General features: G+C 41.5%; 1 protein-coding gene across 5 annotated transcripts; it reads right to left on the bottom strand.

Annotated features, from left to right (window-relative positions):
* Positions 1-2212: 2212 nt before the first annotated feature.
* On the bottom strand, positions 2213-27857 carry ptpn20 (protein tyrosine phosphatase non-receptor type 20). Of its 5 annotated transcripts, XM_051419228.1 has the most exons (47): positions 27543-27857; positions 24812-24959; positions 24449-24612; positions 23452-23517; positions 23177-23356; positions 22942-23017; positions 22290-22370; positions 21992-22067; positions 21599-21752; positions 21226-21297; positions 20847-21021; positions 20477-20612; positions 20239-20377; positions 19979-20131; positions 19567-19752; positions 19292-19454; positions 18937-19201; positions 18753-18832; positions 18336-18413; positions 18120-18227; positions 17858-17974; positions 17529-17737; positions 17157-17258; positions 16530-16623; positions 15891-15976; positions 15220-15391; positions 14544-14755; positions 13915-14013; positions 13272-13807; positions 11880-12468; positions 11204-11374; positions 10929-11103; positions 10605-10815; positions 10485-10522; positions 10113-10199; positions 9389-9450; positions 8975-9136; positions 8645-8894; positions 8156-8265; positions 7872-7954; positions 7328-7464; positions 7081-7229; positions 6776-6866; positions 5210-5544; positions 4897-5112; positions 4469-4531; positions 2213-4371 (listed from the first exon to the last, which is right to left on the bottom strand). In XM_051419228.1, the coding sequence occupies exons 2-47, from the start codon at positions 24933-24935 to the stop codon at positions 4261-4263; spliced, it is 7143 nt and encodes a 2380-aa protein (XP_051275188.1). In that variant the 5' UTR covers positions 24936-24959; positions 27543-27857; the 3' UTR covers positions 2213-4260. The 5 variants fall into 5 exon arrangements, with proteins under 5 accessions (XP_051275188.1, XP_051275207.1, XP_051275216.1 ...); XM_051419240.1 differs by lacking the exons at positions 2213-4371; positions 4469-4531; positions 4897-5112; ... (1 more) ...; positions 6776-6866; positions 7872-7954 and having other exon boundaries at positions 7134-7229; XM_051419233.1 differs by lacking the exons at positions 2213-4371; positions 4469-4531; positions 4897-5112; ... (1 more) ...; positions 6776-6866; positions 7081-7229 and having other exon boundaries at positions 7445-7570.
* Positions 27858-27875: the final 18 nt, after the last annotated feature.

Genomic DNA, 27875 nt, shown 5'->3' with positions numbered 1-27875 from the left:
AAAGATAGAGATAAAAGGAGAGTAAGTATTGGACTTGAGGTAGCCAGAAACACGACTGCAAATGAATGATAATGTTTCTTTGTGAGCAGTTGTTTGCTAACATGTTGGACATATCAGCTTAAAAAGGTGAGTGTTACCTTGGTTCGGCTGCCCCCAAGTGGCCAAAAAATTAAATTCAATAAAATTGAATCATTTGCAGGTTTAAACTAAATAAATTATTTTGAATACATTTAATTAAAGTAAAAATTGTCACAAAGGGCAGCAACAAAATGTTACAATTCCTATCTAAAATGGAGAAAGACCACACAAGTTTGAATTGATTGTACATGTGCATGCAGTATTTCACAAGCACAGTTTTATGTTGACGTTTTTTACATGTGACATCTTACAAAAGGGGAACAACTTCCCTGCTGCACATGTGCGTTTATCACATGTGAAATGTTTGATTAATATGTCATTTTAAAAAAATTCAGATTTTTTGTAAGGGTATGTTAACTTCTCTGTGCCAACCCCTGTTTTGGGGCGACCTTATCTTCCAGCTTCCATGAATGCTTTCTGGTCTCTGATAGTTCTCATTTATCAGCTCGAGTTTAATCTTGCTGGTTGATCAGAAAACACGAGCTGGAATTCATCCCTGTGTTATTCTGAGAATCCCAATGGTCTATGACGGGGCCTATTTTGCAAGCATCCTGCAGGGTAATAACTCTCAGCCCTCTTGACCTCAGTTGCAGTTGGGAGGGTCACACTTAAAACCTCTTCAAACCTAAAATACCTTTCAGGGGAATCATTGAGACAAATGCATGGTGTGCGTCCAGACTTTATCTTAACCCACCACATAAGGTTTTATGCTAAATTCAAGTTAAGATCCCAAAGTCTATTTCTATTTAATGTCTGAGCCATAAAGTGTTTGAATATTTCACTCTGTGTAAGCAGTGAGACACTGAAGTGTTGTACTGTGAGAATTTTTTTTTAACTTTGAGTCTATTAAAGATGGAAATTGAATAAAAACACTGGTTAAAGTGGCGACTTGATCCTAACGTTTAAGAATATCCTCCACCCTCATTAACAAGTGAAAAACAAAAGGATGTGGGCTGCATTTTTTACACGAAAAACAAAACAGTTCCACTTCATTTGTAAAGTCTTACAAAGACTTGGGGTTTTCTGTTGAAGGTGAAACTTGACAGGAGAGGACAGGGAAGCAGTGAAGGAGAATGGGATCAGGAGGGTAGGTGTGTGTGTGCGTGTGCATGTGTGTGTGCGCCGCAGCTCATATTTTCTGTGCTATTTTTAATCAGTACACAGAGAAAAAGAGAAAACAGGCTTGTGTCTGTGTTGCACTGTGAGCCCAGCAGAGAGCAGGAGGATTTACTGAGAGCATATGAGCTCATTTCTACACGTTCCTCGGGTCTTTAAATCACACTCTCTGACTGAACGGCCTTCTGTTAATGACTTTACCACCAACTTGGTTCCCGTCTGTGTGCATCCTCCTGACTGCTGTATTGTCAGGACCTGCATGAAACTGATTATATTCCTCTAATGCAGCAGTCGCCAGCTGACTTTCCCTGTACCTTTCACCTTTGAGTTGAGTCAGTCAGTAATTCCTCCCGTGTCTTGTGGTTTGAAATTCAAAGGACGACTGTTTAATAAAATGATAGAACCGTAAATGTGAATGGCCCTTGAATAACTGAGTTGCTGTCATTCCTGCTATAACTTACAGCAATAACAAGGTCTGAGTTGGGGAGCAAGGAGAAAGTGGAAGGAGACGGGTGGGGTGACTGAGGAGGGGGTTTGTGTTTGTGCGTGTGAGTGGGGCAGTTGTAGAGATAGTGCCCAAGGGCAGTAGGAGTAGAAAGACAAAGAGAGAGAGTACAGAGAAGGTGAGGGAGTAAATCTGCTCTGTGGCTTCCCCCCAGCGTCAGGTTTATATGTGTGCGGAGTGTGCAGTGTGTTTCCAGGGGTTTCCATGCTGTCACAAAGACCCCTGTGAGACCAGCTTATTTAGCCTGCAGTAAAACCCGAGAGGGAGTATACCCTGCAGTAAAAGTGGAGAGGGGGCTCAGTGGAATTAGATTTAGGGCCGCCTCCGGCTCTCTGTTCTGTGTGTGCCGTCAGGGAAAACCCACTCTGCTTGCTCTTGTTCTGTTGTTCAAGTTGAGTTATGTCGTGCGTAGAGTCGAGGGGGTAAGCTGTGTTTCATAATATGCAAAACAAATTTCACAATAGTTTTTAATTAAAGAGAGAGGTATTACATTGTTCTCAGTTATTGGTTACATAGTGGCTTGTACAGTGACAAGATATTAATTTAGCATAAATAAGCAGTTGTGCAATTAAGGGTTATTACATTTCACAATGCTACTGCATAAGCACTTGCTTGACTGTACAAGATGCATTTTTCACAGATGAATGCAAAATGTGCTTTTTGTTTGTTCTTTCAAGAATAATCATTTTTCCAAGATCTGAGGGGGGGAGGAAACAACAACATATCAACAGGATCTCAAAGAGAACGTGAACTTGCACATAACAGAGGATTACCTATTGCTGGAAACCAACCGACCAGCATCGAATGAAAAGATGTTGCATACACAGTACAGAGGCTGATGGCTCTGCAAAGCCATCCACATGGCAAAGGTACAGTACTGCATATGTCTTACCAACATGCTCCACAGTTGTTGGAAGATGTTATCTGGTAAGAGGTTGACATTCTGATCTCCTCTCCTTGTGGAGAGTATTGCTTTGTTACATTCAACATTTTGATCAAGTCATTCGCTCAAACTCCAGGCTCAGACTTCTGTACTGTAAGAGTCTGCATGCAATAAGAGAGCTGGTGTGTGTGTGTGTGTGTGTGTGTGTGTGTGTGTGTGTGTGTGTGTGTGATAGCAGCTAAAAGAACAAAGCTCATAAGCATTTACATCCAAAGTTTGAGGTTCAAACCAGCAGCTATAAATCATCTTTGATCTGTGACTCGGAGATGCAGCTGTGTTGCTTTGCACATCATATATATCTAAAGTGGCAAAATGGAAAGTTTGTAAACCTCATTATTTTTTGCAATTTTGGCTGAGTTTGTATTAAAATAGCTATGGAATACAGATAAAGGATGTTCTCACATAACAAATTACTCTTAAAACACCAGCAATTAATTATTTAAATGACATTTAAATCAATTTTTTTTACATTTTACAAAAAAATTGAATATTTTGTGTCGCCTTGTCCAAATTTTAGTAAAAGAGTGAATTGAAAATGTATGAATTTATCCAAAGATTTATTATGTTGAATCATTCTTTATCTGTATTTGGATGCGCAAGTTGTGATTATGTGTAGTAAGACTTTTCACTGTGACAGGTGTTTTGTATAAAATGGGCCCACAAACAAAAAAAGATTGACAGGCGGTGTGCAAACTTCACATTGTTTTCTAAGTTACAATTAAAACTCATAACTAAAAGGTGAGATGAGATCCTCCTCTGGTTTGGATCAACCAAACATCCAACTCAGACCACAAACAGACTGAAAGCTGCACATTCAATCTAACCACCGCCGGGTGCTCTCAAATCAGTTTCTTGCTCTTTGTCCCTGACCGCTTGTGACAAGTGGCTCGGGGTCAATGTGGAGCAAGCGGTGTGAGTCATTCCAAGGCACTTGATTCTTTTCATTTCCTTAGATGATGAACTGAAAAATCAATAGTGTTCTTTTGCTAATGCCCTTTTCTCCAGGGTACAAATGCACTTAATGAAATGATAACACAATGCTTAATCAAATGCTACTCATCTAGGTTACAAACAGATACTCCCTTTGGTATGATGATCTTACTGTTTGATGACATTACTGCCTAAAAAAAAAGGTGTGAATATTACCAGATTTTAAATTTCATGCAATGTGCTTTAAAAATGAATGCAATTTAAGAATTAAAGGAAAAATAAGTGAGATACATTCAAATAGTGACACAAAATTTAAAAAAGATGCTAGAGACAGAAGGCAAATCACTAACCTGAAAAGGCAAAAAACAACCTCAGTGATCTAAATTAAACTGACATGACACAGCACCGAGAGCACATACAAGAACAAAACAAGTAGAGTTGAAGTCATTGTAACTAAACAACAGGCCTCAACACAAAGTATCAAAACAGAAGAAGTACAGGGTTCATATTATAGCTAACTAAACTAACTACAGCCAAAGAAAAAAGGTATCAGTGCTGTCAGAGACTGCACGTGGTTACTCAAACACAGTCTGTGCTTCACAGGTTGGTGAACCGGAGGTGGAAACATTCAAACTACTTTGTGGTCTCGGGGACTTTCCGGTTGCCATTGGTTGCCGTGAAGCTGTAAAATGCCCTGTAAAACCTCCAACCAGACTTTGTAGCAGAAGAGATACTGTTCCTGAAACGAGAGAGACAAAAGGGCACGTCTAGCTTTTGGGAACTGTTCCTTTTTTTAAAGCTTGAACTTTGAACTTCAACCCTTTTTTGGCACTGACCTTGGTTTGAATCATCCCATGCCGTTGAAGTCTCATCTCTTTTACGATGTCGCTCACATTAATCTAAAGAAAGACAGAAGCCTGTTAGGCATAATTACAGCATATGGGTAAACTCGTCTATTTTTACATTTATTTCTAATAATAATAAATTAACACGTCTGCAGCCATGCTAGCTGCTCTGTGAGGCTGTGCACAACTACAGCACGGTAATATGCTGATGTTGAGCAGGTATAATGTTTACCGAGTTCACCATGTGTTAGCATGCTAACATTTGCTACGTAGCGCTAAACACAAAGTACAGCTGAGACTGAAGGGCTTTTTAAGTATTTGGGTATAAATCAAAGTATTGGGCAAATTAAGAATTTGACCTGATGATCATCAAAGTAGCACTAGCATGGCTTAAAAAAGAAAAAATGGCTTCCACTCACAGGCAAGTCGTTCTCAACGAGACTGAGGAGAATGTCAGTGCAGATGAGAACTCCAGTGCGTCCGATGCCGGCACTGCAGTGCACAGTGACTGGTCCCTTGTGGTGCACCGCCCTCAGGTAGCGGATGAAGCGAACCAGCTGCTCTGAGCTGTGCGGCACACCGTGGTCAGGCCAGTGTGTGAACTTCAGGTGACGGACAAAGTGGGTCTCACCGGTCTGGAATAACAATAAGAAATGTTCCATTAAAGTTCAGAGCAAACCATAATATTAACGACATCAGACCGGCGGGCAGTATCCCTCACAAATCCCTCACCTCTGTCGCCACCATGCGGATGACTTTAATGTGGAAGTACTCCAGGTACTGTTGGTTCTCCAGGTGAAGCTGGTACCTGCCGCTGTCCAGAGGCAGGCCCACCTTCTCTGGCCAGTACTTGTGACATTTGATCCTTCCCCGTTCTACTTCCTGGGTCATCATGGCGATGACGTCAGATTTGCTTTCCCAGATCATCTGCCAAAAGGACGGCACTGTGGACGGCAGAGGGCCCTGACAGGAGACGTAGAAGAACTCGTCATTGCCAACTTGCATGCGGATGTAGCTGGCGTTGATGTAGTCCTGATTTTCTCCAATGGCAACACGGGTTTTGTCATCTATGAAAGAGACAGAGGGAAAAAACACACATAAAGTGCATGAATTCATGACTTAAATAAACAAATTAGACCGCCAACCTCCCACAAACAGAACGACAGACATTCCTCATGTTTTTTTTTATGTCTGATGAATCCGTTCATCTCTTGATGACAAACAACACACACTGCTCACCTTGTTGTTTTGCCAAAAGCACGCAATCTAAGTGTACAGTAAATAAAGCCGAGTAAACAGCTCTGAGGTCTGGAGTCGGGCTCAACAAACCAGCGCTGTGAAGAAGTTTGTTGGTGATGAGAGGGGTGATAGACCAACAGCAATTAGGAATGTTTTCTGGGTTAGCCCCACACCTCCTGCTTGTGAGGTCAAAAAAGCCACAGATGGAAATCAAGCTTTTTTAAATAAAATAGTTAAAGGTAATGGATCGGATTGGTAAATAACATGCCCTCTTTCCTTCGGACCTTTTTGCACAAACAGCAGTTGTAACAGGCTGCAGGCAACAAGGTATTTTTTCCACTGGGGGTCACTATCCTTTTCATCACACTCATTCATCTCAACTCTGACCCTTTTTGCCCCCAAACACAGTGAGAGCTAAATGTTTCTGTTTGTGTTTGCATGTGCTTTCCAGCACAGGTTAACGTTATCCAGCTAGGTTTATATTAAGAATATCCCCAGTAAAACATGTTTGAGAGATTAACCTACAGATTTTACCGAGCATCATCAGTGTTCACCAGATTCAAGCATTACACACCAGGGCGCAGGCAAACTGAAGTTCCTATTAATAATACAGCTTGAAATATTATTCTCTCCTAATGCTGCTTCATTTAATAAAAATATAAATCCCAGATAATTAAAAGGTTGCTAACAAATTACATCTTCATCATTACATATTTGGCTGACTCCAAGAAAATTACAAGTGCAGCACTAATGAATTATTGATAGTAATGTAGGGAGTGATTTGCTGCGTAGTGTTGTAAACAAGTATCTCTATTCCCTTCAGTAAAGCCCTTACAGTCAGCTTAAACTGAGCGGATAAGGAAAGTGCTAACACACAGGCTCCCCTGTAAATGCCAAGTCTATGGGTATCCAGCTTTTACAAGCTTTAGCTCACCAGTAAAAAACTCCAACAGGGGAACATAAAATGAAGCGCAAGGGGTTTGAACAAATGGAGAAAGTAAAAGTTTAGATTCCTCCTGAAGAAAGTAAAAGTAAACAGGAGTCCTTGTTTAGACTTACATGGTAAGATGTCTCTGTAGCGATTCTTATCTCTGTTCTCAGGGGCTTTTCCCACCAGACAGTTGTCAGAGGGCTTCAGATGCTCCAGAGCCTGAAATGAACGACACAATAACAAAAAGAAAAATGTTATCACCTAAAAAATGAAGCTGGATCACAGTATGTCTGTACTTAAAAACACAATTCAGTGCTTTTATTTCAATGTGTCACAGCGGTGAAGGGTTGAACGGCACATTAACTAGTCAATGTGTAATTTCACCCTTTGTTAAAGTATGAATTATGCCAATTGATTACATTATAGCACACACCATGAACTCTTTGACCAGTTCCTGCTGGTCCAGTTGATGCTGCAGAATCTGGATGAGAGCTTTGACCCTGGAGCCTGAATACTGGCTGGTCTTCGCGGGGCTAATGAGAGCTAAACTGGCCAGTTCCTCCTCTGACACTATGGGTGGGCCTGAGGAAACACAAGAGGAAAAGAGCGGGGCAAGGGTTGGTTGTATGGCTCAGCATTGATACATTTTTAACTCAGCACAGAAGTAGAGGAAAAGACACCTGTTTGCGGTGAGGTCATTTCCTGACCAGTGGCGTCAAATACATCATCATCTTCTTCTTCGCTGCTCCAGCCGTCTGACTGGGTTTTCCGGATGTCTTTGCAGGACTGGTCCAAAAGTTTGGTGACAATTTGTTTCCTGGGGGAGTCAGGGGGGCAGGGGTGAGACCAGACCATTTTTACTCTTCGGTAGGAGGGGATGAAATCATGCAAGGCTGAGCTTCCTTTCCCTGCGACTTTTCCACCTAAAATACAGTATAGACAAGAGGCTAAAATATCTTTAATACTTCTTCTTTGTTTTGAGGCCACAGAGAATACTACTATACACTTCCTAACTGTTACACTAGTGTTCTCATTGGCCATAAGCTACAGCATTTATCCCAAGGTGGCGTTTTATTTATTGCTCTCTGCTGCCCCCTTGTGGTTAAGAGTGGAAGCCCAGCAGAGCAAACCAAAAGAAAAAGCAGGAGAAGGAAGTGGAGAAGAGGGGAGAGGAGATAAAATCAGTAGACAATACAAGAAGAGAGTAGTTTGGGAAGTTACTACCTGTCAGAAGCTCCATGCAACATGTCAGTGACATTGAGGGATGGGCAGCAAGCTTGATGAGAAGGGGTGCTGTTACAGCTCTCCTGTTCCACAGACAAGCAGCCAGAGGAGGCAACAGATGGTAGGAGCAAGATGTTAGTAGTAGATGTTAGTAAAGAGGTAAGGAGGGATGTGATTTAATTTCATTTAATGATTTAATTCAAACAAACTTTGACATCATAATTTCTACACGATAGTGAATGTACTTGTGTGTGTGTGTGTAGGCTTGTTAATGTATATGTTACCTGCTCAGTTGTTGCCTCATCTGTTACAATAGTCAGTCGTCGTTGTGGTGGAGGAGGTGGGGAGGTAATACACACACCAGCTTCGTTGACCACAGGGTCTGATGTCGCCTCTGAAACAACAATAGTGGGACACAATATATTTAGTTAGGGCTGTTTTTAAGTCCTCCGGCACAAGTCTAAGTCAAATCGCAAGTCTCCTAAAGCCATAGTCTCTGAATGCTGACCATTTAAAAGACAGATTTTGTATTTACAATAGTGTTTTCAGTGTATAGTCTTAATAACTAAGCAGGAGTTTACAATTAGGCTATTCCTGCCTTGTTCTGTCTTATACTTTACTTATTGTTTGTGGTTTTCACCAGATAAAAAAAAAGCCATATTTCTTGTGACTAAAATTGGACTTGAGTCTCAAGTTTTCACATTTTTATTTCAGCATTATTATCCATCTAAAAATTCATCATAAAAGGAAAGACGGCTGTCAAGAGATCGTACCAGGGGGGCGCTCAACTGGCTTATTCAGCATGGCGTCAGGTGAGGAACAGGCATCAGGGCTGGACACAGGAGCCGGCTGCTCGGCTAAAATAGCTTCAGTCTGAGCAGACATGTTGAGCGGTGTAGGTGACTCGGAATAGGTCAGGGGTAGGATGTCTCTGCAGATGGTGAGCTGTACACTGCCCTCAGCTTTACGTAGGATATCCACCACTTTATTGTGGCTCAGTCCGGACACAATCACACCATTCACCTAGAATATACACACAGTGAGGATCTAGATTTTATCCAATATGGGGGTAATAATATTGTACATGTATGATAAATTGTTACCTCTAATAGAATATCTCCAACTCTTAGCCGACCGTCCTGCTCAGCAACCCCACCGGAGCAGATTTCCCTCACTCTGAGCGTGCTGCCATTGGTTCCTCCAACCAAAGCAAAGCCAAGGCCTCCTCCTTCTGGTTTTGTGAACTCCACTTGCATGATGCAACTCTAAAGGGACCAGAGGAGAAGAAAAAAGAATTTGGGGGAACAATCAGCTCAGTGTTATTGCAGTGTATTTACAAGAGCACCTTGTATTCTCCAGGAAAATGCCATTATATTGTTAATACATGAGTCAGATATTAAAAAAAAAAAGCCTGACTGACACACACACACACACAGTGAACCCCCCCCAGCAGAGAATGCATTCGCAGATTGACACACAGTAGACTCATGTTACAGTATGTGTTTCAACAAACTTACATCTTTTTCCTGGGCGAGAGAGACACATCTGAAATTTCCAGAAGTTCTATACACAGTTTCGACTGAAAAAAACAAGAAGAGTTACAGATTAGCTCTAAGCTAACAACTAACAACGGAACTTCCCCTCTGTGCCATTTTCCATCCATGCGACCATTTTCAGCCAATGAAATTTCCGTAGTAGACACAGAGAAAAAAAACAACACACACCAACCTCCCACCTCTTCGGCCATTTTGTAAGAGAAGTGTTGATGGGTGCGTCTCTTCTATGACAGGTGAACAAGGCTGGTCTTTTCAGACTGACCCTGTCCACTGTCCCTTACCTCTGCATGCACCGTCACCAGGCAACTGAGCTACCTGCCCTGTGGACCACTGGCTGTATGGCACTGTGTGTGTGTGTGTGTGTGTGTGTGTGTGTGTGTGTGTGTGTGTGTGTGTGCGTGTGTGTGTGTGATGGCTACAGTCCTGCAGTCCAATACACCAGTGGAGGGCCTGAGGCTTGCTAATTATTAATCCTGCTGTGAGAGCCCAGGATCTGTCTGTCAGCATTCAGATCACACACGCACACACACAGCTGCAAAGAGAACTATCTTTCAGCACCGAGCTCCGGCTTCACGCAGACAAAAGAACAACAAGCAAAAGGGTGAAAGGGAACCAGTTATGGCGCTGATAGAACATGAAGGAGATATACAGAGGAATGAGTTGGGGAGAGAAATAACAAACTCACCATCTTCGGTAGGAGATTCTTGCTCTGGGGAGACAGGCTCTTCAAAACGAGCAAAGAACTTCCTGTCCTTTTTCCAGTCAAACAGACCTAAAACAGAAAAACGTGTTTGAAGAGGCACTAGCATAAATTGTGCAAGGAAACGTTTGGATTACAGGTGCTAAATCTAAAAAATAATTACAGTAATTGTCTTCCCAGAACAGAGAATGTTTTCTGGTAATGATTGAACATAAATTATCCTTCAGTTGGGCACAAACATATCTGGTTTCTAGGCAATCCATCAGTGCATATAACAACCAAACTATCCTGTTTATGCGTCCTTGGGTTAACTCAAGCGAGTCGAAACCATCCCATAAATCCTTCAGTAAACCTTACCATTCCACTTAGCCTTGGGGGTCACTGGCTGTTCGTCTCTGTTAAAAGACACAAACAGTAGAGTCATTCAAAGAAACAAACACATATTTCAATATCTATTTAACCTTTGAGGACAGATACCTGAGGATTTTAAGTTTAACTTTACGAGGGGCGATCTCACAGGCTTTGACTGCATCCTCCAGGGTCATTCCTAGGGTGCACCTGCCACAGATGTACAGGATCTTGTCATTGGGTTGGACACTGCCCTCCTCGCTGGCTGGGGAGCCTGGCACCACCTGCAGACAGTAGATGCCCTGCCACTTGCTGCCGATGCCTCCTGTCAGCTTTATACCTGGGGAGGGCACACATACACACACACACGTTAGATCAATCAGATAATACCGATAATTTGTCTGTATGTTCAAAATGTGTGAGAATATGTACATATGTGTATCAGTGCCCCACCCAGCTGTCCTGAAGGCGTCTTGTAGAGAACTATATCAGGCAGGCTGTCACAGGAAGGTGGGGCCACCAGGTTGGTGACCGCCCTCCCCAGGGTCATATTCAACCTTCTCTGAGATGACCTGAGAATCGTCATGGCAAAATCATCTGCCACACTGGTAACATCGTGCCCATTTACCTGGAAAGAAATGACAGCTTTGGAAGCACATACTCTACACAAACAACAAAATTATGTTTCTAAAATGTGCAGAAATGTACGGATGCGTGTTTGTGCGTACTATGACAAGCCTGTCTCCTGCCCTGAGTCGCCCGTCTGCCTTGGCTGGGTTGTCCAGTATTTCCTGTATGTAGTAGCAATTGTCCAGCTTGCTTCGAGTGATGGTGAATCCAAAGCTTCCACTCCTGGACTTGGTCAGACTCACTGTCAGCTCAAACTCTTTAACCAATCCCTGACAGGCAAGGAAGAGTGACAATTTGTTTATTTAACAGCTACAGAAATGATCAAAATAACATTAAAACAAAGACATAATTTCCATCACTTCATGTTTAAGCTTAAGCGTAAATACTTAATTGATGAACCCCCTGGACAAAGGCCATGAGATCCTTTCCCTCTAATCACAGATTTCTTGTAAATTGGATAAAGAAATGGTGACACCTTATATATAAAGTAAACATTTTAATATATGTTATATTGTAGCATATAGCACATAGCTTTTTATTGAGCATGATATAGCACAGTAGGTGATGATATGAGTGTGTGTTTGGTTAAATTGATTTATGCTGAGCAAAATTTGGAAACATTATATAGAAATAGCTGAAATACTTTTTGCCATCTTGTCTCTTTATGTTGGTTATACAATTAAAAACGAAAATGTTCCGGTAAATACTTTAAGAAGCTATATTTATTGATGAAGGTAAAGTGAGCCAAGGACACGAAAAACATCACAAACTTGCCTTTCTTCGACTCTCTTCCTCGTCCTCATCATCCTCGTCATCATCATCATCATCCTTATATTCCCTTTCTTTCCTCTCTGGTTCTTCCCTCAGCTGGGTGTGGCTCTGGGCAGGAGGAGGCAGCACTGGGGTGGGCAGCGTCGAGGCAGGCGGACTGACACTAGCAGGCACAGAGGACATGACCTGGGCTGTGATGGGGGTCAATGCTGGAGCAGGAGGCCGGGGTGGAGGCACCACAGGCCTACCGTTCTTGGAGATGACTTTGTACTGACTTGGGAGAAGCCCCTGCTGGATCGGGTGGTGCTTGGCTTTTGGTGGTTGGGTTGTGAGAGGCGGAGATGGGTGGGCAAAAGAGCAAGTGGTCGGGGTGTCAGACATGAGGCTGAGCGGCAAGATTGGGGTTGTGGAGGTTTGAGAGTGGAGGGCTGCGGGGTTGGTTGTTGGAGTGTGAGTGCCCAGACTGGAGGGAAGGCTGTGAGGAGGGTCCAGTGTGGAGCTGATTGTCAGGTATTCTTCATCTGCCATGATTGTCAGTCCATTTCCCATCAGGCAGTAGGTCACACTTCCATCTGCCTCCTCTCTGACTCCACTGCACATAAACAAACAGCACATAACATTTACATAAAATAATACTTCATCCAAAACTTAAAACATTTCTTTGCTAGAAATTAAACGATGTCCAATTAAAAAAGCAGGTTGAGCCCACACATAACTCACACCAACACAGTTAGCCTTTGTTTTGTGGGTTGGACCAAATAAATTTTCAGGTGGCACACAGCTTACATGTCTTAGCTGTGTTGTAATTCTATTTTGAAATTAAGTTAATAATTAAATATTGAGTAAATTTTAGTATTACTTTTAATACAATAAAATAAAATAAAATTCAATAATCTTAAGAGTTAATTGTATCCATCTTCATCAATTCATAAATGCTTTTGTATGTATACATTTAATTTGTTTTATTATAATCAAACATTTTAAATGTCTAAAATTATTTTGATGGCACAAACAGCTCATTCCAGCCATTGCATGAGTTCTGAGTGAGTGTAGGCAGGTGGACACGATTTTGCCAAAATTGTTAATTGTGCCAATATTCAAGTAGAAGAGCATGCATTATTATGATATATAATATATGAATATGAATATGGTAATGCAGTACTGAACATGGAAGACCGCTGATTCCTGTAGTTAAAGCAGTTACAGTTAGTAAAATCCATTGTTGCAGAAATGGCTACAATATTTAGTGGCTCTATTTTCTGTGAAAATAACAAACTTTTTCTTTTGGCATGCCAGACTACAAGATAATAATTGATAATAATACAAATTCATATAAACCCTTTTATCACTGTGTAATGCAATATTATGTAATAGTGTCTATATCTGATACATTACCTGGTGTATACATTGTTCGAGGCAGTCTTTGGACAGACATCCATAAGCGTCACATTTGAGCTCTTTATCGTTGCCACATCCTCTTCCCCGTCCTTCTTCTTCTCCTTTGGTTCCACTTCCTGTTGTTCCTCTGGTTTCCCAGCGGTTTGTTGTGGCTCTGGTGGCGGCGGTGGAGAGCCAGAACCTGGTGAGGCAGGCGAGGTGGGTGATGCTGGGGAGGCCGGTGAGGCTGGTGAAACTGGTGATGGAGGTGATGTGGGTGAGGTGGGCGATGGGGGTAAGCGAGGAGGAGATGGGGGAGGCTGGTCGGCCTGCACTTCACTGTCCAAACTCTCCTCAGCCTCTGGGAGTGATGGAGCTTCTGGGGGAGGTTCTGGGCTTTCCTCTGCTGTGTTTGTCAGATCTTCCTCCAGGGTGGGTGCCTGCTTTTGGGCAGCCATTTTGAAATCATACTGAAACTTCAGGAGCTGGCTGTAATCCTCTCCTAGTCGGATGTCCAGAGACCGAGATCGAACCTCACGGAAGGGTGCTGGACTCTACAGAGTCAGACAGGGGGTAAGATGGTTCAGGATCAGTGTGGATTACTGGGTCCTAACTAGTTTTTTCTGCATGTGTGTGCACTTGTGTCAACATGTAAGCTCACCAGTGTGTTGTCATCTACATCATATGGTAGTCCAGGACCTGGTCGGCAGATCAGCAGATGAACTTCAGATGGGGCGCCACGTAGCAGGAACAAAACCCTCTGAAACAACACCAAATAAAGTGTGTTAGAATACAGAGGGCTTGGATACAGACTCAGAATGTGCAAATCTATTTAACTGTTAAATGTTAAAATGCACTCGTGTGAATGCCATTGTAATTCCTTGGCAGTACACAAAAGATTAAATGACACATCAAACACTAAAACCAGCTTTCTATTTTTGGGAGTACGAGATTAAAGGATTAGTGAACTGATGACGTGGTCGAGATCTTAAGAAAGAGCAGGGTTACTGGAGCTGCTCACAACCTCACCAGCCCATTCACAATTAATTATCCACAGACAAAATTACCTACTGTGCTGCTTTTAGTGAACAAAGTTTGTAAAACAATTTTTAGGCTGTAGTCAGCAGCTTGTAAACCAGTCTATTCTTTTAAGATTTTTCATTGTTCAAATAATGTTGGAAACAAAATCACAACAAAACTACTTATATGCAAAAAACAAGCCTTATCTATGAATGTGGAAATTCATTGGTATAAATATGTAAGGATCATTTTAAATACCCCAAACCTTACCTGGTAAGACAGATCCTTGACAGGCACTTTGTTGACAGACAGAATGATGTCTCCCTCTCGCAGCTGGCCACTCTCTAGCGCTGGTTGACCCGGGAACAGGCGTTTGATGCGGACCACGCTGCCACGGTCTGGTCCCGAGCGCAGCTGCGAGATGTTAAAGCTGAAGCCGAGGCCGGACAAGCTCTTCCTCAGTGCCACCTCGTGTGTGTTTTCTAGGAAAGAGGAGAGATGGAGGGGGATCTTAGCGCATTAATGTGTGTTGTGTAATCTTTAATCTGTAAATCTGTAAAAAAAAAAAAAAAAAAAAAAATGTTTATCAATCCCCCCAACACACATATCTTCCAATGAGAAGTATTTAGTTTTGCATAAATGACAAAATGTGAAAAAGCTGACCTTTTTCACATTCCTTTACACCCTTTCCAGTAAAGAAAGGAAGGCTTTGTAGATGAGGAACTGTCCCTTTAACCAAGCTGAACAGGCAGCTTCAAGGTTTCAGTGCATGTAGTCTCGGGGGGACTGAAGGAGCATCAGCTCTGGATGACTCTGACAGCAACCACAATGTAGCTGTCAGATGACTCACAGTCACCTCTGGGCCATGTGTGCAAGTGTGTGTGTGAGTGTCTTTTTATTTTTTCTTCTTTTGTGAGCGTATGTGCCCCTTCGTCTACCCTCTCACCATCAGTCACAAAGCTGTAGTCCTTGGCTCGACCACTCAAGGTCGTTTCCATGGAGACTTCAGTCCTGGGGGGCTGTATGTGTGATGGATTGTGGGCCAAGGGGGGGCAGGGTAAGTCAGGTCTGGGCTCCAGTATTACTGTGGGCTCCCTTTCCAACAGCAGGTTCACCACCTATGGGGAACAGATGCACATACACCCCTTTCAACATGTGCCATCATTGTGGGTACAGAAAATACTGTACAGTGTCACCAGCTACTGTTGTTTTTTTCTGTGTATATTAATAATCAGCTTTAAATTCAGCGAATTGCAAAACTTTCTCTAGATTACTGTAGATAAGGTCAAAAAGGTTTTAAGAGTCCAACAAGTCCCTGGAACTAAATTATAAATTGGCCGGATCTCTTATCCCTTTATGGTTCAAGTTTAGGTAATTCAATTCTGTAAGATTAGGGAAGGATTGGCATCTCGGTTGAAGGAAATCAACATTGACTGTGGATAAGAAATAGGATCTGAACCCTAGACTCTGGAAACTGAACATAAAAATATGTTGTTTTAAACAGTTTTCTGGAGAAGAAATCATATTATACTGATTTTAATGCTATCATATCAGAGAAAGAATGTTTGTGTCTAATTGTTGTTTGCTTCATGTGCATGTGTGTGTGTATGTGTGTACCTCCCCAGTCCTCTTCAGGCACTCCACAGCTTGATGGTGAGTCACACCCCTCAGGTTGGACCCATCAACCTCCAGCAGTCTGTCACCTGTCATATGCACAAACACAAATCTCATCATCATTAGCAACATCAGTACATAAACGGTTTGTATGTGTGTGTGTGTGTGTGTGTGTGTGTGTGTGTGTGTGTGTGTGTGTGTGTGCATGTGTTGATCGTGGTTGATGGGCATGTCAACAAATCTAAAAGTCGTTCCTGCTCACTGAAGCATGGGCCGAGCAGATACAGCACAGTGGCACAACCATATGCAAATAACTGAAAAAATAAATCTCAATATTGTCACAAAATGTTTTCAGAACAGCTTCTTTACAGGTTTTGGACAATTCGTCTTAGAGGGCCAGGTCACCTTTGTTTAATTAACGTTCAGTTATTTAATATCTTGTTTTAGGAAGTTGATAAATCTGGGACGAATGTGGCATATATTTTCTACACATTTTATAGTGTTATCATATCCTTTGACGGTTACCTTTGCTCCTATTTTTTTACTTAATCAGAAGTTGAGTGAACATCCATCATGGCACTAAATCCAACCTTTACAGAACCTTTTGTGAGCACATATTGAAATGACAAATGAAAAGATTACCTATCTGAATGCTTCCATCCTGATCTGCAGCACCTCCAGGCACCAGACTCTTGATGTAGATGCCTCCATATCGCACGTTGGTGTTTATTCCTCCCTTTTGGCAAAAAAAAAAAATATTACAAAGAAGTGATTAGTCAATGTCAAAGGGCAGGCCTCAAATAGCCCTGGAAATGTAGACTGACTCAGTGTGTAAGGATCCAAGTTACTTGGCATCGTAGCGTGTCACCTTTTGGCCTTTCCAATTTAGTCCCATAAATCGATTCGCTCTCACAATGTCACTAAGATCATGGCACAGTTTACATGGGTTTCGATATGTCAACAATGAAATGAGTCACAAGTCTACGTTAACAGAGCAGTAATCTTTCAACTTGCGTGTTACCACTGATTTAGTCATAGTGAGGAGTGGAGAACATAATCAAAACATACCTTACTAACTTAACCTAAAACCCCTATAGAGGGCCACCTTTAGAAAAGTTGAATCAACACCTCTCAACAAAAGCTGATAATTAAAGGTAGTATTTATTGTTGTATTAGACTGCATTAGTTTGAGCTAGTTGTAACTAATAAACTGGTGAGTTTATAAGGTAAATACTGTACTATTTAACAAAAGTGAAACACTTAACTCACAGCAACACTGATGCCAAGACTGCCATTGCTTTTTTTCAGCTCCAACATAAACCGTTCCCCAGTTTTCAAACTTAAGACAGACGGGGACCTGGAACACACATCCTGAAAAACAGCAAGAAAGAAGAAGAAGAAGAAACATTTAGATTGAAAAAGGCATAAATGAGGAAAAGCTAGTGAGAGTTTTCAGGACACTTGTGATGCAAGTGAATGGCAACAACTCAGAGTTATTTAATTAATTAGAGCACTTAATCCAGTTAACAATTAGTACTGGTTCAACTCTTTCATCAGCTTTGACCTCATGTTGACACTTTTGCCTCCATGGAGACAAAGTCACCTATCTCTAATCATTGTTAGCAGAGCGTTGGTTCTGACCTGGGCATCATGTATTCGCACGACAGGAATGTGAAGCCTCTTGCCCAGTTTTGGGGTCGCCATGTTGGACAGACTGATGGCATCCTCCAGTTCCTCCATGGCAGGACGGTACTCTGTGCCACTCAGTGTGGTCTGTGACCCAAAGCCCCTCTCCAACGTCAAACCGAGAGTACTTTGACTCAAGGAACCACATCTGTCCTTCAGAGACTCTGATAGGGAAAAAAAACAGGTTGGATATAGGACATCAGCACACATATAGGTTGCTTTAAGTGACAATATACAATTCAAAGTAATGGTTTGACAGTAATTTAGCATTGAACAGATCTTACGTTTAGGCTGCGATACAATGAGCTCCACCTCGTCAGGGCTGTTCTGTAAGATGGCTGCAGCGTCACTGAATGTCACTCCTTCCAAACTAGTCTTGTTTAGGGATATGAGACGTCCACCTGAAAAATCAACAAATCATTACAAAATCCTTGTAACGGGTTGTCGTGTGAAGCCCAATTTTGTCTCTAGCAACGCTATGTTGTACGTCAGGTTGTAAGCCAGTGTGTGTCTGTGTTTCCAGTTCCCATTGTTGGTGCTTCCTACCGGGTTTGATTCGTCCATCTTTGTCCGCAGGCCCATCGGGCACAATGGAAGCTATGAAGATCCCAAGGTCAAGTTTACCTGTATTGTCCTCGCCGACGATCACAAAGCCTGAAACAGGACCAGAGAGAGAGTGAAGACAAAAGCCTCCTGTTAAAGAATCAGATATGTGGCACTTGGCTCATTAATTTTACATCAGGTCCGCCTTAATAAACTCACCAAAGCCCAGTTTCTGATCTTTCTTAAGGTTCACACAGACTATCTCTCTCTCAGGTGGAGTCCTGGTTGGTGTATCAACTGCAAAGCACATGTTTTACATATTGTAAATGGACCACTGTAAATATATTTGTATATTTTCTATACCTGGCAGGTCAGACTTCCAGCTCTTGGCTCACATAAACAGACAAACACATTCACATCTATGGATAATTTAGTCTTGTTAATTGTCCTTCACAGACTCAACACAATTAAACTTGATTTTCTGACATCTCTGATCTCGATCACAACCATTAAAACTGAAAAATTAGGATTAAGAAGCTCATGCTGGCCCAACACCTTACTAAAGATGCTTAATGTTAATTCTTCCTTTAATTTGCCACTGCACTGAATGTGTTCACAAAAAGTAGATATAGTCACCTCGTATGGAGGAAGAGGCGTCAGAGTCCTGCTTCTGTAGTGAGACACTGGACATCATTCTGGGAATCGACTCTGGAGTGCTATAACACATGTGCACAGATGCATTATAAAGCTATTTTGCTAATGTTTACAGGGAATAGGTTTCTGTATGAAGAGTATTAATGTTATTATCATCAAGGGCTACCTCCAACACTGTCGCTCTTTCATGTCCCTGAAGTCTCCTGTTTCTGGGAGGTCCTTGTTCAGCTCTCGGCTCATCTCCCTCCTCATCTCTCTCTGCTGACGTAGCCTCGCCTCCAGCTTGGCGGTCAGGTCGTCACAGGACTTGGAGAGGGAGTCTGGTTGACCGGGTGTCAAACCCACATGGTTCAACATACCTTCTGAGCAGGACATCCGCTTCAGGTTCAAGTTACGATCCCGGTACGACATGTACTTATCCATGTTTTCATCTGGAGAAACAGAGAAGAATCAGGTGTTATTTGTTCTTGGTTATATATACAAAAACAATACATTGCACACAATCACTGAAATATTCCCACCTGGTATCATGGTGTGGTTGAGTTGTCGTGACGTCATCTCACTATGAAACTTGTGCTGTGCTGAGCAGAGGTTCAGTAGGTACTGTGCTATTTTCGAGCTTTCTGTTACAAAACTGTGCTTTTTCCCGCTGGGCCCGCCACACTCTATAATCAGTTTACGCCGCTGAAAGACAGACACAAGTCACCATACATTTACTCTGAGCTTCATAATAAAATGAGCTGTACAAAGTCATATCATATAGAAAAATCTGACAGAAATGCCACTTATTTTTTACCCCGGTGGATATGGAGTCGGTTTCCCTCCAGAGGAAGCGTCTGGTGACAGTCCGGACGTGGTTCTTCATCTCGTACACGATGATTCCTTTGGCACAGACTCCCAAAACCAACTCTCCCATCACTGGCCTTTTCTCTCTCCCCACTCGGTGGAACATAACGCCGTACTCCGGTAACTGCTGGGCAATCTGAGTGGTACATATTTTATACATATATGCAATACATTTTAAATTGCATTTATTTAAACACTTATTTGGATTTACAGGAAGTATTATGCAATTAAAATCAAGTAGTCATAACAAGTAATCAATTTCATATACTGCAAAGTGAAAAATAAGCAAAGAATAAAGTAAGCTACTGAATAATGGAATCTGTGTTTTTGAGTGTGAGTAGATGCATTTGTAGTCTGGTCACCTTTAGGTACTCTATTTCTGCCTCTTCGGGGAGCATCTGGGCATGACTTGCATGTAGTCTTGGCAACTCTTCCTTGACAGTGGGCAAGGCCAGCTTCTCTAGCATCCTCTTGGACACGTAATGCTCTGGCTGGTAATAATTCTTACCGTACAACTAAAAAGACACACAAAACAACCAAATACGCTGCTGTGACACATACTGAAAGATGATGGTGGTATTTAAAGGCATGAGGTGAATATTTTTCTTTTTGTCCTTGGTACCTCTGGCATGTAATCCCCAAACTCAGCCTGCAGAGCAAGAGCAACCAGAAACAAGCCTGTCTCCTCATTACAGTAAAGCCTGTCCTCCAAGATATCCTTACGCAGCTGTAAGTAGTACTGGTGGCGAGTTAGTTTGTGCCTAAAAAAACAGGGAAAAAAACAGCACATTTATTTAAACCATGTATTTCTATGAATACATTGACAACATATAAGTAAAAAAAAACAGTACAATACTTACAAAATGAAGGAGATATCATCAACAAAATATTTGACTCGAAGAAACACCAAAAAGGAGGATATCTGCCCTTTTTTCCAACTGTCGGGGGCAACTTTTGAAATTTTTGTTTCATGCTCCAAAAAGAAATATTCATCATCTGCAGAATGACAAAGAAAAAAGAAAAGAAAAACATCTTTAACCTAGAAACAGGCATAAAGCAATACATTCAATTATTCAAAATATATAATTATTTAGATGTTATTGTTGATAAAAAATGTGAATAATAGAAATATTATCCCAAGTTTAGCCCATGTTGGACATTTTTAATTTCTATTCTAATGTCTGATGTGCAATCAGATTAGGTTAGGTCCCATATAATATGTCCTCTTACCATCTAGGAAGGCAAGACCAAAGTAGAAGTGTTCCACCAGGTTTGCGTGAGCCACCACCATGTCAAACACATCTCTTGCTTTGGACTTAATGTCACAGCGAACCACCACGTACTGTCCGTTAGGCAGCACTACAGTCACTTCTCTCTGAGAAGAACAAGAGCGTCCCTTTCTGGACTGTGGTGGACACACACAAGCACACAGACACACATTGACATGAAAACAAAACCTACAGACACGCTCACATACATGTACAAATACTGTACATGCAAATATTCAAACAGACATTTAGCATGCAAAAAAAAAATAATAATAATGTGAAAAAACAGCTATTTACATTAACATTGAAACAGTAGAGATGAATAGGAATAATATATTTACCACAATAGATCCTGGAAGCTCGAGAACAATTTGTTGTTCGTCTGGCATCCTGACAAACTCAGGACCCAAAGCCTGAAAAAACAAACATTAAAATATAAATAAGCACACATCCAGCAGGCTTTGTGCCTTTCTAAATGCTCTGCTGTCTGCTCTTAGAATTAAATTTGACCCTCACCCGCTCTAAATACTCCACAGCTCACTGTCATTCTCATTCAGCTAAACACTGTACAACAATATCCCTGTGATACAGATGGAATAGCTGCTCTGATCCCACGACATACGCTTTTAGTTTATGTTCTACAAAAAAAACTTTCACTTTAAGTAAAATAATTATTAATAATAATAACATTTTTTTTTAAATCCCTGATCTTACCTTTGCTTTCCTCTGGCTCAGGCTGAGCGAGGACTCGCTGAAGGTGATGGAAGGACTGTGAGATCTGCCTGATGTCTTGGGAGAGCTGTCGTGGAGGGGGCTCCTACCAAGCCAACTGCAGTTGCTGTCCCTGTGACGAACCCCACGAGGGAGTCTGAGGGGAGAGAGGGGAGGGGGCGGGGAAGGTTGGATTGTGTAATAGTTGTGACGAGTTGGAAAAGTCAAACTCTGAGACAATGTCATGTCCCCTCAAAGTCAGTACAAAAAATGAGGGAGGAGAAGTGTATGAATTAATTTATGTTGGCATGCACACACAGATAACTGAAAAATCTTTTTCTTACTACAGTGTTGGTGGTGATGGTGTGTGTATGTATGCATGCATATAGTGCTTACCTGTCTAAAGAAGATTGGTACAAAGGTGTGGGAGAGCTCCTTGGTCTATGTCTCCAAGGTCTCTGAGGTAAACTCCCTAAAAAACAGGCATTAAATGAGCAGCTGCATTGTCAAAAGAAGCATCTTACTGCTGGAACGCACATTAAAAAGGTGTTATTCATGAAGAAGGAAGCATTTCATTAAGGATTACATCCACACACCAGAGTTAGGGATTTTGTTAAGTGGACACAAGATGAATTAGTTTTCCTTCTCTCTACCATTCTCTGTCCTCTTTTCAGTTTTGGTTTCACATGCGTACCTGACTTTGAGTCAGAGTCCGTTGAGTATCTTCTCCCTTCAGCACTCCCGTCACTGAAGTCTGAAAATGGCCCTCTCTTTCCTGTCAACCAGGAAAAGAGATGAAGAGAAAAGATGAAGGGATGACAGCAATGTTTGATTCCTGTCCGTCTTTGTGCAACCCGGAGACGCTGAGATGTTTGGACAGAACTGAGGCTAGAAGAGGGTTTAGCCTGAAGCAACTACGCTCGGTATCTGATTATTGGCTCTCGCAGGAACCTAATCCTGGGCTTGCTTTAGGTTAAGATTTTAATCCTGTTGACCTGTACACCGTCTTGAGTCAAAAGAAACGAAATGACTGCAACTACTATGTAAATGTGTAGGGTCAAAGGTCAGATTGATTTATGATGAATAGAAGCAATAGAGCAAGGTGGGATACCCCCATGCATTACACATATCTCAGTCATTTTCATGTGGCCAAAAATCTCAGTCAGAACTGAGGCTGCGGAAGTTATTATGCAACTTTTCTGAGTTTTGTGAGTCATTTTGAGTTCTGGAGCACTAAATCTTACTGATGTACAGTTACGTAAGTCAAAAGCCCTTATGTTCAACATCAAAAGCTTTGTCCTCTCTTATGTGACGCTATGGAAATTACGTGTATTTACAATACTCACCATGAAGTCTCTCTCTGATCATCTGACTCCTGCCACTCAAAGGAACGTTACTCTCTGGCAGAGAGCCTTGATCCATCTGCAGGAAAAGAAACCACTAGCATTTACAATCATTTTTTGTCATTATGCAGATTTTTGTGCAACGTGCCTTTAAATTCTCACACAAACACGATGCCCTGCAGAGAAGCTAAAATGCTTACAGACCGGAACACGCTTGTAGGTGGATGTCTAGACTCACTGATTCATGAAAAACCTCCTCCACCAGCTGTCTGATGACTTTGGTGGGCGATGGCAGGATGGAGGCTTTATGCTGAGATTCGCAGGCTTCCAGGATGGAGTTGAGATTTACCCTCCGGTGGGCCAGGTCCTCACACATGCTGAGGAGGAGGCTGTTTAGATGGTCACTCAACTGGACCGGCTGAGAGGAATGACAGTGGAAAATTATTATAATAATGGAGGTGGGGGACTGTGATGGTACTGAATTAAAAACAGCTTTGCATGAGCAGTTCCCACCTGATTTTGAGGTAGGTGAAAATCAACTGACCAGTAGAGAGTCATACCCAGTGAATACACCAGCATCTGTGCAACAAAATGAATTGTTTAACGACTGGAAATGTTGATATAATGTCAACCAACTCTAAAATAAAACCAGGTTTACTCTTATATACATGTATTACTGTTGTGCTTAATTATATGGTAATGTTTTAATGATTTATTTTCAACCCTTGTACCATACATAATAACCTAAGCTTAGCATCAGTTATCATTATGGTTACATACCAACAGAAATGATATGATCTATGTGTTAAAATGTAAAGCTATGTTAAAACACAACACCTTGTGGTCAAGCAGGAGAGCTATAAATATATAGTAAATATAATCCAACAAATTATAATTAAAAGCCAAAATACAAAATATAATAACTCATAAACTAATAACAATTTATACATGGTTTAATTAATGACAATTATATTGATTACTGTTGGAACAGAATAGGGCCAAAGGTTACAATGGTTGTTGGCGGTGGCGGTCACAGCCTATGATGTTTTATACAGGGGGTTACATTTCCTGCAGCTCTTAATGGTAAATTTCTCTAATATAAATGCTCATCTATCTATGGGTTATATAAATAGGATGAATATGGAGTGTTTATCAAGGCAGATTGCTTTAAGTTGTTTGTGAGACAAGAGCACAGATATCTGACAACTGCACAAACATTCAGATTATTTCTTTAGAGGCTTTTCTACCCTAATGTTAATACATCAGGGCTCTGAAGTTCAGAATTCAGGGCAGAGGTTCCTTTGCTCAGCCACTAGATGGCGGGCTTACAACTCAGTTGTCCTTCAACTCTTGACATCCAGAGATTTTACACTCCAAGGAAAAAGATGCATCATGATACGAGATCAAAGTTACTGATTGAAAAAATAACTGACACTCTTCAGTGTTTGACAGCTCTCCCGTCGACTTTCACAGGAGCTGTTAGGACAGGTGTGAGGATGTGTGCACTAACCCTCTCTATGGCAGGTTTGGTTGAGCTGGCACGGCCCTGCAGCATCTCTGGAGCGGCGAAGGTGGATACCTCATCTGATAGGCCACAGTTCTTAAAAGCTAAGGTACCAGTGGCTGACAGCAGCAAGGAGGTGGGGCTTATGATATTACACATATTGTTCTGACCTAAAAAAAAAAAGTAGGAAGTCTATTATATATATATATATGATTCTATTGAAACTGTTCTACGGTAAAGTCACACTGAGTGAACCAACAGAAATACAGCAAGATACATCCAACTTGTGTTTTTTACAATGCAATAATGTAATGGTCAAAGCAGTAAAGAATGGTGTGCAAGAAGAGGAGGTTATCTAAAAAGCTTTACCCATGTAGGAGACATCCACTAAAGACTCTGCAGTGCCCAGTAGCAGGGACCAGACCTCCTCCTCCAGCAGAGGTCCCCCTCGTGCCTCCAATACTTCAGCTAATGTAACAAATGTGCTGCTCATCCTGCACACATTCCAAGCACGTACCTGAAAATGTAACACACATTCAAACATACAAAAACACACATACACACACACACACACACACACACACACACACACACACACACACACACACACACACACACACACACAAAAAAATCCCCAAAACATTACTTATTAGTTGTCCAAGCTGATATTCTGAAGAGAGGTTTCATATTTCTGGCTTTACACAAATTGAACATCTACGGGAGTTTTATGAAAGATTTGTATGTCTCTCAGCACTCATGAAAACAATTTAAGCTCTGCGTTGAGCCGCTGTTCTACGCTTGGTGTCAAGCTTGTTATCCTCTCATCCTCCCCGCTACGCATTTCTACTTCATATTTAAATCTCCCAGGAAGTTCATAACTGCTGTTGACACAGCCCTGTCAACAGTATTTTGTCTTTGAAGACGGTTATGAGACAGAGTTCTGAGAAAAACACAGTTATTTGCACTGGACTCTGATTAGATTATCTTAGTCCATTAGTCTCACTGCCTCTCGCTCTCTCTGCTCCTCCCATTTCGTAATAGGCTTTCTTCTGACCGGAGGGCAGCTCTGAGGGAGCTGTGCTGCTGGCACCAAGGCAACTGTGTCATGATCCCATGTTAGTTTGTTGTCCCATACTGTGTAGGTATTACCACGACTACATACAGTTGAGAGTGTGGAGGAGAAATTATAGAGAGGATACTAAAGAAACAGAGACTAGCTTTCGTACTTTCAACATTATTCATATTTTTTACTATGCATCCATTATATAACATGTATAATAGTTATTTTGACTATTTTCTATATCTAGTTCTGACTTTTCTTTCTTTCTTTTTTCTTTACTTTGACACATTTAATCTATATTAAAACATGTTGACTGGGGTAGATGCATACCTTAAGACTGAACCAATCCCACCATTAAATGTCTATCTACAGTAAAAACTTGCATGAACACTTACATTAGTCTCAAATGGTAGAAATCACTGCAACACATTGATGTGAAACCGTAGACAGATTAGACAACATGAGTATAACACTGAGTAAAAACTGACATGCTGTTAGTAAGTTTAACTACATTTTCTCAAGCGATTAATAAAGACAGAATCTGTTTTCCTGATTCACGTAAAGGCTGTGAAACCCAACCTTCATGCTTTTTATTACACTGGATCTGTTTTGGTTTTTTGTGACTGTCTGTTCCTCTAAATGTTCCCGATCCAGTAATACAATAGGCTACTCATAGACAACCACATAGCGTTCTGAACCGAGCAACATGCTTCCACTGATAAACACCAACCTAATTACTTTAGGCCTGGTTAAATCCTTCACTTAAACTGAACTTATCTTGGGCTTATGACACCCAGTTTGTCGCCTGAATACCCGGAAAAGTCACACAAAGACAAAGTGTGAGGCACAAAACAAAAAAAAACTCCTTAAACTGCTCAAGGCCATTCAAATGAGAGATCCAATCAATATATTGATAAATCATCCTACTGTATCCTTGCACGCTGGTTTGTCGTTATGAAAGGATTGAAAATGAAAGTAGGAACCCTGCCAGGTGCTCCCACCCATCTACTCCTGTACAAAAAACTTTAGCAGCTGTTTCCCCTCAAAGTAGTCTGTGTCCAGGTGTAAAGCCTACTGGGGCAATGTTGTGAAGGCCTACACTGCTGCAGAGAACAACATAGAGCACTGGATTTTGGTTGCTAGTTATATCAACACCAGACTGTCATGTGGATTTCGGGCACATTTGGATCTGTTCATTAGCTGGACCAAATCCTATTACAGCATCTGCATCCCCTAAATCACCAACCTTTAAAACTTCATAATTAGGAATAAATTAGGCAGCGTAACGAAAATCATTTTTAAAGATCTCTCATGCAATTACAGGAATGTCGTTTGCTGTCTAACTTTAGTATCTAATAATTTGATGTATGTCCATTTTACACACTAGTTGCCACTGCAATATCTTTCCTCTGTGGTTCTCTAGGAGTAAAAACATCTTCATCACCCCTTATTCGTTATGTTTGGACTAAAATGCATAACATGTCATGATCTCAATGAGCCAGTGAACAGTCAAATCTCATAATCCTGTTATAGACAACTACTGATCCATCAAGCAGACAACCACATGATGTAAAGACACAGACAGGAGGAGAAGCTGCGCTGAATTCTTGGGAATTTGGGACAACATGCTGCTTCTTCAGGATCTAGGTCTCTCACAGCCTTCTTTCTCACTACAGTACAAATACATTTTACACATTCAGGTACCATGTAAAAAACAAAGTATGATAGTATGGGCATTAAGCTACTGTGGCCAGAGTCTTAATTTATGTAGCTACAGCATAAGGAGCCTCTAACAAACAACAAATTACCCCTCAACATGATTTTTGTCGACACAGGCCTGAATATGAAGGCTGTACTATGCATTTTATCTCCTCCAGACTCTTAAAGGTAAATCTCAGCACAGTCCTGTGGATGTTTAGCTCAGGGTTAGAGCCTGAATCAAAATCTAAACATGAAGACACCCACCCCAATTCACCCAATAAAACAGCACTATAGGAAGGGGGAAGATGATAAAGAATAGCTCAGAGGTGGAAACATTACCTGGTACCATATGTAACCTATGCCAGCGGTCTGATCCTGTGTATTATCTTCAGTGCTCCCACCACGGATCCAAAATAATCCTTGTGATCATCGCATTGCTGCTTTGACGTCCTCTCAGCAAAGGCTGCTCCGCTCTGGCAGGTAATTCATCAATGACACCAACTATACATGCATGGTGCCCCATTCATTTGCTCTGTCGCCACCGGCAGCACCACGCTGAAGATCTGAAACTTTTTACTGTAATTTGGGCTATTCTTAGCTTCTCGCCTTTAAACACATAATTGGATTAGCCTAGCGGTTTGACAGCGACAGGTCAGAGCCACCAATAGCGGC

Source organism: Dicentrarchus labrax, unplaced genomic scaffold, assembly GCF_905237075.1.
Source record: "Dicentrarchus labrax unplaced genomic scaffold, dlabrax2021, whole genome shotgun sequence".
In the NCBI taxonomy this organism is placed as follows: Eukaryota; Metazoa; Chordata; class Actinopteri; family Moronidae; genus Dicentrarchus; species Dicentrarchus labrax.
The sequence above is the reverse complement of the archived record's forward strand: the minus strand, read 5'-3'. Positions and strand labels throughout refer to the sequence as shown.

Coding starts and splice junctions, on each gene's coding strand:
- ptpn20 (XM_051419228.1), bottom strand. CDS start 24,935: ATGAGCAGCACATTTGTTACATTAGCTGAAGTATTGGAGGCACGAGGG. Junction 13,808..13,914: donor ATGTAGATGACAACACACTG/GTGAGCTTACAT, acceptor CTGACTCTGTAG/AGTCCAGCACCCTTCCGTGA. Junction 12,469..13,271: donor TCGAACAATGTATACACCAG/GTAATGTATCAG, acceptor GTTTATGTGCAG/TGGAGTCAGAGAGGAGGCAG.